General features: G+C 34.1%; 2 protein-coding genes and 1 pseudogene across 3 annotated transcripts; 1 reads left to right on the top strand and 2 right to left on the bottom strand.

Annotated features, from left to right (window-relative positions):
- Window positions 1–500: 500 nt before the first annotated feature.
- LOC143601735 (putative ATP synthase 24 kDa subunit, mitochondrial) lies at window positions 501–5557 on the bottom strand. Its single transcript, XM_077079055.1, has 7 exons — window positions 5424–5557; window positions 2376–2472; window positions 2079–2223; window positions 1853–1963; window positions 1018–1164; window positions 804–926; window positions 501–732 (listed from the first exon to the last, which is right to left on the bottom strand). Exons 1-7 carry the CDS (start codon window positions 5454–5456, stop codon window positions 669–671), a joined length of 720 nt encoding a protein of 239 aa, XP_076935170.1. The 5' UTR covers window positions 5457–5557; the 3' UTR covers window positions 501–668.
- A 2114-nt stretch (window positions 5558–7671) lies between these two features.
- LOC143601725 (uncharacterized) lies at window positions 7672–11567 on the top strand (annotated as a pseudogene). The gene is made up of 15 exons (XR_013147711.1): window positions 7672–7740; window positions 7814–7876; window positions 8217–8337; window positions 8559–8631; window positions 8698–8743; window positions 8834–8944; window positions 9208–9289; window positions 9367–9460; window positions 9612–9672; window positions 9755–9887; window positions 9972–10080; window positions 10189–10312; window positions 10940–11047; window positions 11135–11209; window positions 11294–11567. The product of XR_013147711.1 is annotated as an uncharacterized LOC143601725 (transcript).
- An 888-nt stretch (window positions 11568–12455) lies between these two features.
- On the bottom strand, window positions 12456–16049 carry LOC143601734 (co-chaperone protein p23-1-like). The gene is made up of 6 exons (XM_077079054.1): window positions 16003–16049; window positions 15052–15238; window positions 13859–14009; window positions 13727–13767; window positions 13604–13643; window positions 12456–12948 (listed from the first exon to the last, which is right to left on the bottom strand). The coding sequence occupies exons 1-6, from the start codon at window positions 16005–16007 to the stop codon at window positions 12842–12844; spliced, it is 531 nt and encodes a 176-aa protein (XP_076935169.1). The 5' UTR covers window positions 16008–16049; the 3' UTR covers window positions 12456–12841.
- Window positions 16050–16836: the final 787 nt, after the last annotated feature.

Here is a 16836-nt window from a genome sequence, read left to right as displayed (position 1 = left end):
AATCTTTGTGTCATAGCCTCGAGCAATCATCTGCGCCACCAGTCCACCACCCTGTTCCTTGAAGGCGACGTTAGCGGCACCATGAATCTGCTCAGTTTGTGACTGTTCAAAACGTTGGTAATCAACTTGGCTATTTGTTCTTCAATGAAAAACTACCCCTAGATTAACTTGTATATAATGCTTAATCTTGCTGTGTTAAAACTAGATTTTTAGAAACGCAGGTTTCAATATTTGCTAAGAGGCGTAAACAAGCTGAGGCAAGAACAAACCGACTTGTCTAATTTACAAGTACTTGAGCTCTAGTCATTTAACTTGAAAGACCAAAAGGTTGACTAAGGTGCCACCAGTCATGCTTGCAGAAATAGCTACTGGTTTAAGACATTTAGACGCAAGTGCATGCCGCACGAATACACAAGGGGAACTGTTTTAAAATTAATAAAAAAAAGGGAACATTCATACATGAATATCAACACCTGCAAATGATAATTTTGAGATTCGAAATTTATTCAGAAATCCCACAACTCCTTGATTTGATACATAAAGAACATCATATCATCATCGTTATCATCATCATCATCATCATTTTCATCAAACCTCACGATAAAAGACAAAAACCTCAAAATGAGTAGATTAATTATTGAAGCAAGCTCTTGATCATGCTTCACACTTCAAAGCATGTTTCTAATATCCAGACTCTTCACGTCCGGCATTTCCTCATCATTAAACTCCTCCCTACAAACGTTTTTGTTAGTGATTATATAATATTTAATATTGCAATTTTCATGAAAGTTAAAAAAACATACCTTTTCTTTTGAGTTTCCATGGCTTCAAGAGCATCTTTCTTCAACTCTTCAAGTTGTGCTTTAGCAATCTTTTTCTCCAATTCTTCTTCATATTTAGGCAAGTCTTCTTTGCATATACCAAGCCTAAAACATCATAACAAACACCATGAATTTACTGTTTATAAACTCAACTCGATTAATAAAGATATTATTTTTTTTAACACTACAAGCTTACTTTTGGTTTATCTTGTTAAATTCTTCATTAAGCAGAGCCATCCCCTTTTTGTCATTCCTCATAAGTGGCTTCTTAATTACCTTCTCAACTTTCTCTAATGCATCCATCATCATAGCCTCAGCACCTAGTTCATCTGTAAGTCCTCTCCTGCAAATAATATATTTTTCAAATAATAATTACAAAGACACGCAAAATCACATAACTTTCAAACAATACAAGTATACCTTATATTAAGATTAAATCATTTTAATGGAATTAGTTATTAATAAAAACCAGCATGTAATCGAACTTAACGTTTAGTGAACAGTTCGTGAACCGTTAAGTGGGAGGTTTATTTATGTTTGTTTATTTACTAAATAAACAAACATTACCAAAACAATTTAATTCATTTAGTTAACCGAACAAACATGAATGATCTCGTTGTCCGTTTACGTGTGTTCATTAATGTTCGTTAGTTTACGTGTGTTTAAGTTCGTTCGTTTACATTCGTTAATATATACAATTAAATGTTTTAGTATCGTTGTAATAACTTTGTAGGCTTAACACATTGCTCTTCACATTACTTTTTAACTAGTTTTAGCACAGTTTTGTTTAGCTATGTTTGTTCATTTATGTTCATGAACCGATTGTTTATAATGTTAACGAACACACATTACCAAACACGAACATGTTTGTTTTCTTAACAAACTAACACAAACAAGAAAACCCTGCTCGTTTAATTGTTCATGTTCGCTCATTTGTTCAACTAAAGTTTAACAAACAAACACGAACATGCTCCAGTCGTGTTCATTCGGTTCGTTTACAAGCCTATAAAAAAACATATAAAAAAACATACTTGAGACGAATATCCTTCAAGGCCAAAAGATAAGATCTGGCATCCTCAATTCCAGCAGTTCGTTGCTTGATGGTGAATTGAATCCTTTGAGACTCTGAGAACAGATCAGCCCTGTAGACGTTAAGGGCAAATTTAACAGCAATTTGAAATACTTTAACAGTATCTATCAAAAATGGGGTGAACAGATGATATGCAAAACCAAATATCATAACTTTTAAGAACTTACTTTTCCCTTACAGTCTTCATGACTTTAGCATACTGTTCAACTGCAGCAGGATCATTAGGGTCAATTGTAATTTTCTCTTTTCGCAGGACCCCAATAGCGGTCTCGAATTTCTTCTTCACCTCAAGAAATATGCCTTTCAACATTTCTACAGATGCATGTAAAAGTATAACCATTAGTGATTTCATTAAAAGCGTAAGTTATATTTTTCATGTGATCTAAATTACTTTAAATTTTTACAGTATATGAATTCTGAAATCTGAATATTCTAAAGATATGTGTAATTTTATGTCAACTCACCATCACCCTTGAGAGCTTTAGGAGCGGCCTCTTTGGCATAGAAGCGAACTGAGACTGCCTGCTGCTGTGGCTGTAGAACAGATTGACTGCCATATAGCTGCATAAAACAGATTCTTATGTTATTATGTCATACACACAATTACAAAAATCCATATGCACATACGAACACAAATTCCTGATAACACAGCAATGCAAATTTTGAGTTTTAAAGGTTATACTTCACATAATCATTCCTTTCTAAGTTCCCTATCACATTAAAATGTAGAATAGAATAATATCACGGAGAGCGGATCTAAAAGAATAGAATATAACTACTAAATTCATTTGCTATCCATCAGAGTTTAAAAGTTTAGTATAACAAATGAACCATGTCAACCAAAGTTTAAAAGTACGGAATCGTGCCTCGAGGCGAACCGAGGCGTAAGCCAGAGGCGGAATTAAAAATATATATATTTTATATATATCTTAAAAGATATAAAATACTAAACATCAAACAAAGAACTTTCATAACTAAATGTAACAAATAATAACAAGAAACAAAACTTTACAATTCAATGTATGAATTTATAATGTTAAGTTTGTGGTTTTTATGTATAAATTGAAGGATTAAATGTAAACTGTTGAAGATAGAGGGGGTTAAAAGTTAAAATACACAACCTGATATGACACTTTTGTGTAAAGATTTACAAGTTTCAGGGAGTAAAGGTAAAATATTGAAACAGAGGGGGTTCAAGGTCAAAACATTTAAACTTATTTAAACCTAAATCACTAAAACGTAAGTTCCATAGTCGCCGTCACTTCCTTCATCCTGATTTCCAGCCGTTATCTTCTTTCCTCTTGATTTCCGGCACCGGAATTTGCCATCATATTGACGCTTTGGATGTTTTTCCGCCTAAATCATTTTCGCCGCCTCACCGTTTTTCCGCCGCCTCGGACCTTAGAGGCGTACGTATAATCTCAGACATAGAGGCGCCGCCTCATAATCGATTTTTTGCCGCCTCATTCCGTTTTTTTAAACCATGATGTCAACTGCATTTTAAAAGTTTAGTATTCTGTTTATTAACACTGTATATCACATGAGAACTTTTGCATGTTTGGTTGTAGATTAAGTTTCCCAGGAATGATTAAAGCACCTCTTAATATTCAACACTTCATAAAAAAATTGTCTGGTAATCACTTTAAAGCCATCTAAACTCTAATCACTCCCTTCGATCAAAAACTCTAAAAAGAAGAATTAGTGTAGACTTCTAAAAGCTCTATCCTTGGTTTTAATAGCGCGAAGCGCTCCGATGCGTTATGTCCCAAAATTCGATGCGCGATGCGTTTTGCGTGATGCGAGCGCATCACATATTTGATGCGCTCTTTACTAAAATAATTATACATGATATTTTAACATCTTAACTTTTAAACTTTCAAAAAATAAAAAATTATGGGTAAATAAACATAAAATGAACAGTTTTGCTGATTGTTTACCTAATCTAAAATTTAGCTATTAACTTGGAAACGTGGGTAAAAGCAGTGAAAATTCTGTTGATTGTTAGGCCCAATATATTTTATATATAATGTATAAAAGCTTGATGTACAAGTAGATGATAACAATTTTAGGGTTTATATATCACTTTAGCCTCCGCCTCCTCCATCTCCCAACCTTCTACATCGATTCTTCTTCTACCAACTATCTCCATGACTATACAAGACTTCTTTATCATCTCTAGGTAAGTAATATCTTTCATAACTAAAAGATCCACCCAGTTTTCAATTGAAAAGGTCCGATTCTAGCCCTAATTACACGTTGCGCGCATCAGAGCGCATTATGCAAGCCGCAATATGCGAAATCCGGCGCAATATTGGCGCAACATGTAACCCCAACGCATCGCAGCAGTTGATGCGCCCCAGACCTCGCATCAGCGCAATATGCGCGCATTACGCGCGCAATTTAAAACCAAGGCTCTGTCTAAACTAAAACTCCCAAAGAAGATGCATAGCGTGAAGATTATGCAATCAACTTAAATAGAGTTGTTAAACAATACCCCCATCATGACCATTAACAAGAACCACAATGCATGATAGATAAGGTACAGTTAAACTGCTAGCAGTATGCTACATGAAAGGAGATGCGATGGGGTTGATTCATGGTCTGACACAATGGCCTAATGAGTATACATCAGACAGTTAAAAGAGAGCACAAGGAACACAACAAAACTATATGGTTGTTTATATGTAAACGAATACAGGCGTATATAAGAGTAAAAGCCTGATGTATAACAAATTAACAATGTAGAAGCTCCTTTACATGTGCATACAAGTATTTAATATATTAAGATGTTTACTTGAAGTGTTATGTGTTATCCCTTAATACTGCAAACTAGTTATACTTTCAAGCCAGAAAAGGCTAAAATAAAAAGAATGTGTCATGAAGAAATCTTGATAGAATAAAAGGTAGATGAAGCAAAACAAGACGACAATGAAAAAAAGAAGCACAGCTTGTTTTAGCTTCTTATTTCAATATCTAATCATTAATTACAAAAAACATTGAGCCTTTCATAAACCTCAACAAAAGCTAAGACACACTGATTCAAAATTGAAATCTTAAACGAGATCATCAAATGCATATGTCATGCTACTCATGTTGTGCAGCATAGATTTAAATGTGCTAAACATATTCCTCGGGTTCTTTAAAGATATCGATGAGAGCACACCATATATGTACATAACTATTTACTTTAATCCATCAATTTCACCTTGCTAATTAGCTATAAATAATAATAATAATAATAAATTAAAATCCAAATTAATCGTAAAGCAGATATTCATTTTTATAATTTTATAAATCCTTACACTCAAATTTAACACGAACGATTAAGTAAAAGTCAAAACAAAGCATCCGATACGTATGAATCAGTCGAACGCATGGAATACGGCAACGAACAGTAAGATTATAATTAATATGATAAAATGAAAGGATCGTTACGGTATAGAAGCTAATTGACGATAATCAATGGCGTGCAAATGAAGGAAATTGATGGATAGATTAAATTAGATTAGTACCTGACGAGCAGATCTGGATAAAACACGAGCCATATGAGTGAAGGTTGAATTGCAAAATGTGAAGCGGCTGGCTGGTTACTGCTAGCTAGGGCTCTTATGCTTTGGGGAAGACGAATGAGTATTTGACCATGTAACAACGCAAACAGGGTAACATTTCCGTCGGTGTCGGTGTCGGTGTCGGTGTCGGTGTCGGTGTCGGTGTCGGTTAGATTCGTTACGATACCGACACTAAATCAAAATTAACTTCATTAGCATAACTATTATAACGATACTAAATTCAAAAAATAAATTAGTAAACGCCAATAATAGTATCGGCAAACGTATAACTTTTAGGGTCAGCATTAAACTTGAAAAATAAATTAATAAACGCCGATAATAGTCATGGTCGTCGTATAGCTTATGATATAAAGATAACGTTTTTAAAAAGTTGTTTATTTGGTTGATAAAACATGGGTGTTGTTGCGGCGAGTCGATGCAAATTCGGTCGGTATCAGTTAGGTTCATCACGGTTCTTAAATTAAACCTAATAAATATTCATTGGATTAACAAATTTAAAACAAAAACAGCAGGGAGTTAATGGGAATTCGAACACCAGTTAGTTTCGTTATAGTGGTGTTAATTGTGAAGAAAGATGGTAGTATAATAACGTGTATTGATTACAGAGAGTTGAAAAAGTTCACTTTGAAGAATAAATTGAGTTAAGGTGCAACATGGATTTGTGACAACAATATGGTTTGAGCCCTCACAAGGGTATTATAGTATTTTTCATTAAACTAACACAATATTAAAGCTAGTGGTTGATCCAATATATTACAAAATCTAAATCACAAACTCAAAGGTTGCTACTTTTAAACCTTAGACCCCAAATTAGTAATGCTAAACCATAGGAACTAGGGGAATTTACTTGTATATGTATTGTTTTATTCAATCTTTTAGATCTGAACTTCATTTTGGTTCGAATCCTATTGAGAGGTCCACTAGAGTAGTCTAAAAGATATTTTAAAAGCTCATAAATGTCCATTAATGAGCCAGGGCCATAAAGGCCTAGACACATCCCACTTGATTTTAGCTTTCTCTAGACATCGGTGAAAAGCATAAAAAAAAGGCTGCCATGGTATCATATAGTCTTGTATCGGCTAAGTTCACGAGTTTGAGATAAGCGGACTCGAACCGCTAACATATGCCGCATGGTAAATCACCATTTATAGATTGTATGTTTCCAATGAGCCCATAAGGATCGGATACCCATATGTCAGGATTGAACGATCAATAGTTTTTAGAATCAATAGGTCCTCAAATCGTTCATTCGAAAAAATTGCAAGAAACCGAGAAAACTGATCCAAAACCGAAGATTTGGGTTTATGTTTTTTGTAAAAACAAAACAAACTGTTCGGTTTTGGTTTTACATGTAATAAAAACCGAATAAACTGAACCGAATTTATGGATTTTTAATTTTTATTTTAAGTAATTTATAAGAATTTAATAAATATGTAACTCAAATACTTTTTGTATTCAATTAGTTAATAAATAACAAAATTATTTATACCTAAATTCATTATTTCCGGTTAACCTTTTTTTCCTAAATTTTCAAGCTCAAATTGTAAAAAACCCAAAACCAAACGGTTTTAAAAATCAAAAACCCAAAGGTTAACCCCAAAATCGCATCAAACCACACCACACGCGCTTATAGAAACATACTATTATGGCTAATAAAAATAAACCTCAAAATTGAGGGACGGAAAGTGTAAACATAGACTTGCGACCTTAAGAAACATGAAACGGATCCGGGTCGGATCCGTATCCAAGTTCCCCGGTCTTTGAGATGAACGAACCACCGCCTTGATCTTCTTCTCCGGTTGCTCAGATCTGCCATAGAAAAGTGGGGGAGTGGATGTGACTGCTAAGAGAATGAACTTTTGTTTACAGACACAAAAATATGTGGGAGCCAAGGGTCCCAGAGAAGGTCCTTTCAATGAATGATAAAGACTCCTTATATAAGGACTCGGTTAGGAGTTACCTCCACAAACCCCTGGCCCAATGGGCCTAATTAGTAGATAATAATAATAAACATAATACATAATGTAATAAACATAATATATTATGTAATAAATAAAAAGTCATACCGGGGCCACACGACCGTTAGAGTAACTCAACCCGCCCATCAAACACTGAGTCGGGCATTTCGTCGAACACCTGAGCTGCAAAAACAAAAACAGAGCGAGCAAATTCACAAGGAAATTACGGGTCCATGGATAATCAGAGCGAGCTCATCGTGGAGTTGAGATATAAGTTATCTTCGTTTCAAAACAGAGTAAAGGTATGATATTCATTTCACCTCTTCTACGAATCACCATTCTTTTTACCTGTTATTCGGTTTGATTGATCTGCAGCAACTGGAAGTAGAAAATGCGAAATTAACATCTATTGTTTCTACTTGCACTTGCCGTCACCAGGTTCTTTCGCTTACTCAAATCAAGTTTGTTTTTATCCCTGATTTATGATTCAATTAGTGGAGTTTAATTGGAATTGTATTTCATTCATACTTCTAGGAAGAAATAATACTACAGTGTTTAACCTATACTTCAGTAATTAGGTTGCATGACATATACAAGTCCATTATACATGAAGTGACCATAAATCATAATAGCAGCATATTTGTTATTTGAAATTAAATTAAAGCTTGTTTGCAAACATAAGTGAGGAGATGGAGATTTTGAAAGTTCTGTTTTTTTTTTTATATTCTTGTTAATCTGATCGAACCAAATTATGAAAGTTGTTTCAACCGTTGTGAAGGTGGAAGAAGTTGTTGATACTGAGATCTCAGACACAAAGATGTCGGCTATAAATTTGGAAAAGTTGAGGTTAGGAAACTGTGTCGGGAATGGGAAAAGGAAGCCAAAGAAGAATCTTGCAGGTCTATATTTGCTTTATTCTTGTTGCAGAATTTGATAATGTTTTTCGTCTAGTAAATCAGTGTGAATCACTTACAATACAAAGCATGTGATGGTCTGTTACAAGATTGAAGAGGACACAAAAACATTATAAAAACCAATGGCTTTAAATTTTGTATCTTCTGTTTCTATTTGTTTGTTGAAATAGTCTTACCATTAGCTAAGTTGCACACTTTTTCTGCAGGTTATAGCTTGAACTCCATGAATCATCACTCACAGAGACTTGTGGCTCTGAAAATTATGTATTTTGGGCTGAGGTACACAAATGATGCTTCTACAGAATTTTATATTTAGCAGTCTACTTACAATATGCAACATGACAGATTCTATGGTTTTGCATCAGAAGCTTAGATGGATCCAACTGTTGAGGTCTGTCTGTCAATCTTTGATTCTATCTGCTTGATATTTTATGTTTTTTATAAAGTCTATTTGAAACACTATTTTCTGCCTCTGTTGCAGTCAGAACTTTTCAAAGCCCTTCAAAAGACAAGACTTGTACTCGGTGACAGGAAGGATTTACAGTATTCAAGATGTGGTAGAACAGACAAGGGTGTTTCCTTAGTGGGCCAAGTAAGTTGAGAAAAGAAGTAAGTTTCATTTTCTTAGATTATTATATCATACACATATATGGTATTGCTAATGATATGTACTGCAATAACTAGTAACTCATCCAATTATGTATTTGTGTTTATTTGTTTTGTCCCACATTGGGTACATGAGCTTTTATATTCTTTTTCTGACATTGCTTTCATTTAAATTTTATTGAGATTGTCACACTTAAGCAGCATATTCTTTCTTCTTACAATTCCAATTATGATAATTGGTTAATGTAGGTTGTTGCTTTACTATTGAGGTCAAAACATAAGGAACCTGGAGGCGATACCTCTGAGGAACTTGTAGATGAAGGACCAGATGGTAATTTACACTCCATTGTATTAATTTCTGTGTTTGAGTTTTGATCCAGTGATTTTTTTAACACTTTTTTTTTTCAGGAGAACTGGATTATGTAAAAATACTAAATGGAGTTCTTCCTGATGATATTCGGGTAATAGGCTGGTGCTATGTTCCAGTCAACTTTAGTGCAAGGTTTGTTGTTTTGTCTTTCATATATTTCCATTCATGATGTTTCTTTATTGTTCCTTTTATGTGTTGCATATAAATAACAATTCAATGATAAATGTACTCTAAATTGTCTCAGAATGTATAAGTAAATGGTTGATTTATGTGTTGCTTGCAGATTTAGCTGTCTGAGTAGGGAATACATATACTTCTTTTGGAGAGAAAATTTAAACATATCGGTAATATGGTACTTAAGTTATTTTAATGCTTCTTATGAATTTATTTTAACATTTCAATTTTGAAACATTTCATTTACTCTAGGCAATGGAGAGTTCATGTAAAAGGCTTATTGGTGAACATGATTTCAGAAACTTTTGTAAGATGGATGCTGCAAACGTGCATAATTACAAAAAAGGCACATAACATCCTTTGATATTTGTCCTTGCAATGAAAGGTTTGAAACACATGCACAACTTAATATAGATCTTATGTTGTATGCTATTTGTCTTTATTAATATTAATCTTGTATGATTAACAGTGACCAGCTCATGTTTATGAAAATCAAAGGCAGTGCGTTTTTGTGGCACCAGGTTCGGTGTATGGTTGCTGTGTTGTTCTTGGTTGGTCAAGGACTTGAATCACCCGATGTGCGTAACTGATTATCTTGTTTATTGATATCATATCTCCTTAACATTTATGTTTAGATAATAAAATATGTTAAATGACACGTGGATGTTTGCTCCTTTAATTTGTAGGTTGTAGATGTTTTGCTTGATGTTGACAAGACGCCTCGGAAACCTCAGTTCAAAATGGCTTCAGAGATTCTACTAGTTCTTCAATCTTGTGAATTTGAAGGTCTCAGTTTTAAGTGCTCCTCAGGTACTTGAATACTTGATCGGTTACGATATTCTTGGGGTGTAAACCAGCCAAGCAGATCCAAGCCCCGGGTTCGGGCTTGGCTTGTTTAATATTACGAGAGATGGTGCTTGAACTCAGCTTGTGCTCTATAGTTAAACCTCAAGCTTGGTTTGTTAATAATTTTCAACTCGTTAAATGTACGAGTTGAGCTTGGATCACTTCGAGCTTAATATATAAATTTCGAGCTCGATTCATTAATAATTTTTCAAGCTCAGACTCAGCTCAGGTATGGCTCGTTTATATATAATTTTTAAACCTCATGAATATAATGTTTAAATATAACAAGACATATATTATTTAGTTATTTATCATAAATTAATATATAAAATACAATAATTATATTTATTTCAATAGCATGTTCATTTGAGTCCGTCTCCAGCTTGTATATTGATGGAAGTTAAGTTTCAGGCTAAAGCTTTAAGCGGGCCGATCTTGAGCAGCTCATGAACAGCTCGGCTCGTTTCAAGTTTTAAACGGCCGATCATAACGGGTTGGCTGACTCGTTTACACCTCTAATAACGAATCTGCCAATAATAGAAGTTTTTTTTTCTTATAAATTGTTTTCGTTGTGTACATTAAAACACGTAGATGCCAGACGGGCTTTGCAATTGCATTTTGAAAAAGAATGCCGGGCATACAAACTTCAAGCTGCAATTTTCCAAGCGGCTCTATTGAGTCTTTTAACCACCGAAGATGGTATTTTAGAAAACTTTCAGTTAGTTGGATTAATTTTTGTGGAACTTGTTTATAATTGCTGATAAAGAGAGTATTAAACGTGTGCAGATGACAGTGTAACGAGTAGTAAGACAAAAAAGAAAGTTTCTTCTCATGTTCGTCTTATGTCACGTCCTACTGAACGTAAGTCCCATCTTTGGTCAGTTTGTTTGATATTTTAAATTTACTGCGTATGTTATTTTACTGATAATAATTAAACTATTACAGCATCTTATGATGAGAAACGCGCCAAGTTAAACTATTTCAGCCGTTGGACAACACAAATCTGTTGCAGCCAAACAAGATATGATAACCTTGTGAAGGTAAATCATTGTCTTTCTGTTCGGTTGTGTTTCAATGTACAATTTATTCATTTGGATGTTGATTCTTGTAACTTAAGTTTTATCGAGTTCATGGTTTATTTAGACTTGTGTAATTATACCTAGCAAAACGGACTGGTTCGTTTATAACGATGGTAATTTTGGTTCGGGTAAGAATGAGTTTTGACAAAAATGGGTACCGATTAATTGGGAAAAGTTAAAATGCTAAGAGAGACAAATATGAGAAGTGTGAGAAGAAAGTGTCTACACAAAAACCCCTCAAAAGAATAAAATTAAAAAAAATCATAACTCAAAATATAAATAAAAAACGAAAAAATTTAAAAAAACAAAATGTTTTTCCTGTCATTCCCGTTCCAAAAAAAAAAAGACGAAAAGACACAATGTCGAGAGAAAAAAGACACAGTGTCGAAAATAAGCAAAAACCACAATGATAAATACAAAAAAGACATAATAGGTCGTAAAATATAATACAATGCTAAATAAAATATAATACAATGTTGAGTTCGACCAATATTGTCATGTTGTATTATTTAGGCTTGGACAATTGTGGGTATGTTATTGAGTTCTACCAATATTGTTTTAAACGACCATGGATTTTTAGTTGGTTCTAAAAGTTGAAATAAAACTAATTTATGTCATTGACAAGTGATTGAGTACATTTTAACCATAGAATCTAAAACTTTCATTAACTTCAATACAAGCATATTGTTTCTAAAACAACTCTTAAAACGCTAAATAAATCAAACAAATGACACCATGAACACACCATTTGCTCTTGGGTTTGGTAGTCTAGTGACAAAGATAAAATCTCTTAAACGTCCACATGTTTCAGGTTTAAATTCCAAGAAATAAAATTAAATTTTCTATAAAAAAATAGATTTTCCAATTGATTTATTTTTGTTTACATTGTTCAGCGTTCAAAATTGGTGAAGTGTAAAATCACACAATAGTTAATGTTAATATTATTTCACATGAGCTTATATATGCGAACGTACATTGTAAAATTGTATCACGAGTCGTATATTTACTAATGTTAATCCACCTATACTGATGGCTTCGTCCCGTTTTCAGGTATTGTTTACATAGTTCAATCCAAACAACATTGACCTCATTGAAGCTAAGCTTTCTGTGTGTCCTATCGAGTCTCAAACGAGTCTCCATTTCAAAACAAAACAACTAAAACCGAACCGATACCCACTAAAATCTTCAATCAGAATAGATACCCAAAACCAAACCAGACTTACAAAACAGTCTAATTACGCTATCGAGTACCCCCTTTTGTACTTCAACAAATATCAGTCCACAATATTCAAAAATCTAAGGGTCAAATAATCATACAAACCAATGGACTCATGTTACTTCACCCCATTAATAGTTCAGGCGTCAAACACGAGCTAAAATTGATAGCCAGTTAGCCACGTTACGCATCTCAACTTTAAGATTTGACCTCAACATGACCGTTGCTGGCACCCAGTTCACCACTAACAGTTTGTTCTTCCGTGACATTTTCAATTTCTTCTTCAGTATCACTCTCATCTTCATCTACAAACCAGAACAATATATTATTGTAAAAGGTTGTGAGCATAAATGAGTCAATGCAGACTATAGGACTAAAAGGGGTAAAATGTTTCATTGGTTTGAGTCTTGAGAGCCGCTTTATACGCGTGTAAACAAATCGAACATTCTAGTGAACCATTCGTGAATCGTTTGGCAGGAAGTTTATTATGCTTGTTTTTTAATAAATGAACGAACATAAACACATGTCTCGTTCGTTCATTTATGTTCACGAACGTTTGTTTATGTTTGTTAACATCCGTTCATTTATGTTCGTTAGTTTACGTTTGTTTGTTTATGTATACATTTAAATTGTTAGGCCCATTAGAATTTAGTCTAGTTTTAATAGTCTATTAGGGCCCAACAAACTAATATTCACGGTTACTTTTTATTGGTGTTTGCTCAATTATGTATAGCCATTCATCTATCTTCGGTTATATTCGTTCGTATATTTTCATATACTTTCATGAACCGTTCGTCTATAGCACTAACAAACGAACATAAACAGACATGAACACAATCATTTATTAACGAACATGAAGAAAAACCGGTTCATTTAACTGTTTGTGTTCAATGTTTGTCAGGTTAAAGTTAAACAAATGAACACGGACATGCCCATTCGTTCCATTTACAAGCCGCTTACCTTCATAATCTTCTTCTCCTCCACCACCGATGTTAAGACTCTGTACAAAAACAAATAAACCACACGTTAAATCTAACTATAAATAGTTAAGAAAAATATAAATATACATAATTCAATACAAACCGAGAAATTAACGTCATCAAACTCCATATCAGGTCCAGCTGCTGAAACCGAAACCAATACCAACTAATTAACATTCACATTCTCATATAAAACTTTAATCTGTGTAAAATAATAGCATGTAATGTAATCAACCTTGTTCGTCTTCATCGACCCACTTGTTCCAGTCAACTTTGATGAACACTGGTGTTCTTCCCTCTTGCTTTATAAGTCGGGTCCACCATTTACTCTCTTCCTTCTTTACAAGGTACATAATATTTCTCGACCCGACACTAGCCTTGCTCTCCTGTAATTTTTAATATTATGAAACTGCCCCCTCGCTTGTAAATTATGAACTAACAGAAAATCATACTTTCATGTGTGTTAATACCAATCATAGGCTCATAGCGATATAGTCTTATTTCTTATACTAATTTGAGGCGTGAATTTCTGACACGACACGAACCTAACACGAAGTTCACACTCACAGGTTCGGGTTTAGTATAAATGGGTTCGGGTTAATTTCTGGTCGAACCTGCGAACCATTTAGCTAATCGGGGTCGTGTTCAGGTCAACTCAGCAGGTTCAACAGGTTTGGTTCTACGATCTGAGAATCTAAACGGGGCGTGTTAGTGTCAACCTGGCGGGTCCAGGTTGATTTCTGGTTAAACCAGCGAATCCATTTAGCTAAGCGGACTGTGTTCTGGTCGAACTTGCGAATCCATTTAGCTAAACAGGTTGGGTTTGTGTCAACCTGGTGGATTCAGGTTTATATTTGGTCGAACCTGCAAGTCCAATTAGCTAAACGGGTCATGTTCATGTCAACCTGATGGGTTAGCTGGTCAACCCACCCATTTATTTTTTATTTTCATCTTCTTAGAATGTGTTTTATGTCATAAATTGATTGGTCGGGTATCTTAAGCCAAAACTCAAAACTTAATAGATTTTATAACTAAGTGTAACTATTTTATATACATTTTTAGTAAAAATGTAAATTTAAAGTATTACGAGTTCATTACACAGATGGTCCTTGTGGTATGCACTGATTTTGGTTTCGGTCCCCAATTTAGAAAAATGACATCTTTAGTCCAAGAGTTTGCACAAGCGTGACATGTTTGTTCCCTAAAATGGATGGACATCAACTTTGCAAAAAAAAAAATCAAGTTAAATGAGTCATGTTCGTGTCAAACCGTGGATATTTATGTCGTGTTGATGTTTGACATGATTTTCAGGTTCGTGCCATGTTGGACAAATCAACCCCTGGACACGACCCGGTTAGCAACCCTAATACTAATAATAGCAGTGGGGTTTTAATCTGAATAATTATGCCATCTCATATTGATACTTACATTCACATCCACCTTGTCATAAAGGTCGATATTTATTTCATACGGTATATTATCAGCTCCACTTGTAGCCGAGAAGGAAAACTTTCCCTCTGGCTCGAGTTTCAGCTTCACGTCCTTAGCATCCGGAAGATCAATTGTTATATAAACTAAATCATCCCTCTGGGCCCACTTTAAAATAGGATGTCGACTACAGATAAATATGAAAAGACTGATCATTCGTAAAATCAAAGGAAGAAAAAGTATCAAATAGAACATACTTTACGACTTCAATCAGCTTCAAAAATGAAAGGAATCATCAAGTCCTTTATCAGATAATACTTAATGCCTAACATGTAATATGTTAGGCATGTAATCATGTATGATTGCAATATGAATATAGCATTTATCAGATAATAAAAAAAATACTAATATTCACCAGCCCAAATATCATCCATATTTGAGTGTAAGTTGGATTACCATTTAACCATAACATTCCACAAGATTTTATTATGTAGCTAAAACTTGCAAAAAGAAAGAAATTAGAAGGGAAAGTGAGGAGAAAATAATACAAATGGTCACTATGGGTCGACCATATTGCAAGTTTGGTCCGTAGATGTTTAAAAATTCCAAACTTATGGTTTAACATTTAGTCCCCACCGTTAATTTCAGTCGGTGTTTTTAATGGCGGTCGGGGACTAAACCTCGCAAATGTTTGGACTAAGTCTGCAATTTATAAAATCTGGAGACCAAACTTGCAATACGGGACCAATTGTTCAATTTTCTCAAAACTAAATAGCTTTTAACCCTAAACCATAACCATGTGTTGCCTAAAATCACATCAAAGCTGCTGCAAGTGTAAGTCAACAATAATCGATTCCTAGTGTTATATAGTTCGACAGAAGCTAGCTGATTCAAAAGCTTGTTAAAACATTATATCAATTGAAAGAAATACAGGAAGGAAGGAAACAGTACCTCATTCTGTTTGACTTGGAAAGAGAGAGATGCCAAGTGTGTGTTTAAGGGGAAGTTTATTTATACTTGATAGGTCTCGGGGCCCGGCTTGACTCATTCATTAAACAGTGTTACTTTATGTTCAAGCTTGTTTATGTTCGAATTCTTTATTTACACTTCTAATGAGCCGGTCTCAAGCAGTAGTGACTTGTCTCATTTACATCTTTAATTTTATCTTAATAATCTTCTCATTAATCATACTAATGCCACATGTAATACATACAGCTAAAAAAGGGTCGTGATGTTGTTGTACGGGGGCATTTCCTTCATGGAGGATTGGTTTGATTGGCAACATTGTCGCGGGCCATCAATATTCTCCATAGCATTTCGGTTTGGTGAAATCAAACTGATTGAGATTGTAAACATTCTCCAGCAGTTATATAACTGGTTAATTAATTAAATAAAAATATTTATTGTTTTGATCTATGAATAAACTCATCTCCAATGTTTTCCTAAAAAAAACAGAAACTCATAATTTCATTTCAAATTTTGCACGACAAAATGGATAATTATATAATTCTTCCATCGGATGAGTTCGGATTTATCGATGGCGTCTCAATTAAGTAGTCTGCAATTTCTAACGGATATTGTTTCTCAAGCCAACGTTAAATACATGACAACAAACAAAAATAAAAATGTGTCACATGATCGTGAAAAAGCTCTGAAGGTTTCATGAAATATTATTTCGTCGATAACCCAAATTGCAACAAAGATGCATCAATTTTAAAAATTGTTGAAGATATAGAAGCCAAATTTAAATGGTTTCAGGAAGGCTTTGCGGGAGGTTGAAAAAGA

Source organism: Bidens hawaiensis, unplaced genomic scaffold, assembly GCF_021521415.1.
Source record: "Bidens hawaiensis isolate Kalapana, Puna unplaced genomic scaffold, B.hawaiensis_p1.1 tig00057006_1, whole genome shotgun sequence".
Lineage (NCBI taxonomy): Eukaryota > Viridiplantae > Streptophyta > Magnoliopsida > Asterales > Asteraceae > Bidens > Bidens hawaiensis.
The sequence above is the reverse complement of the archived record's forward strand: the minus strand, read 5'-3'. Positions and strand labels throughout refer to the sequence as shown.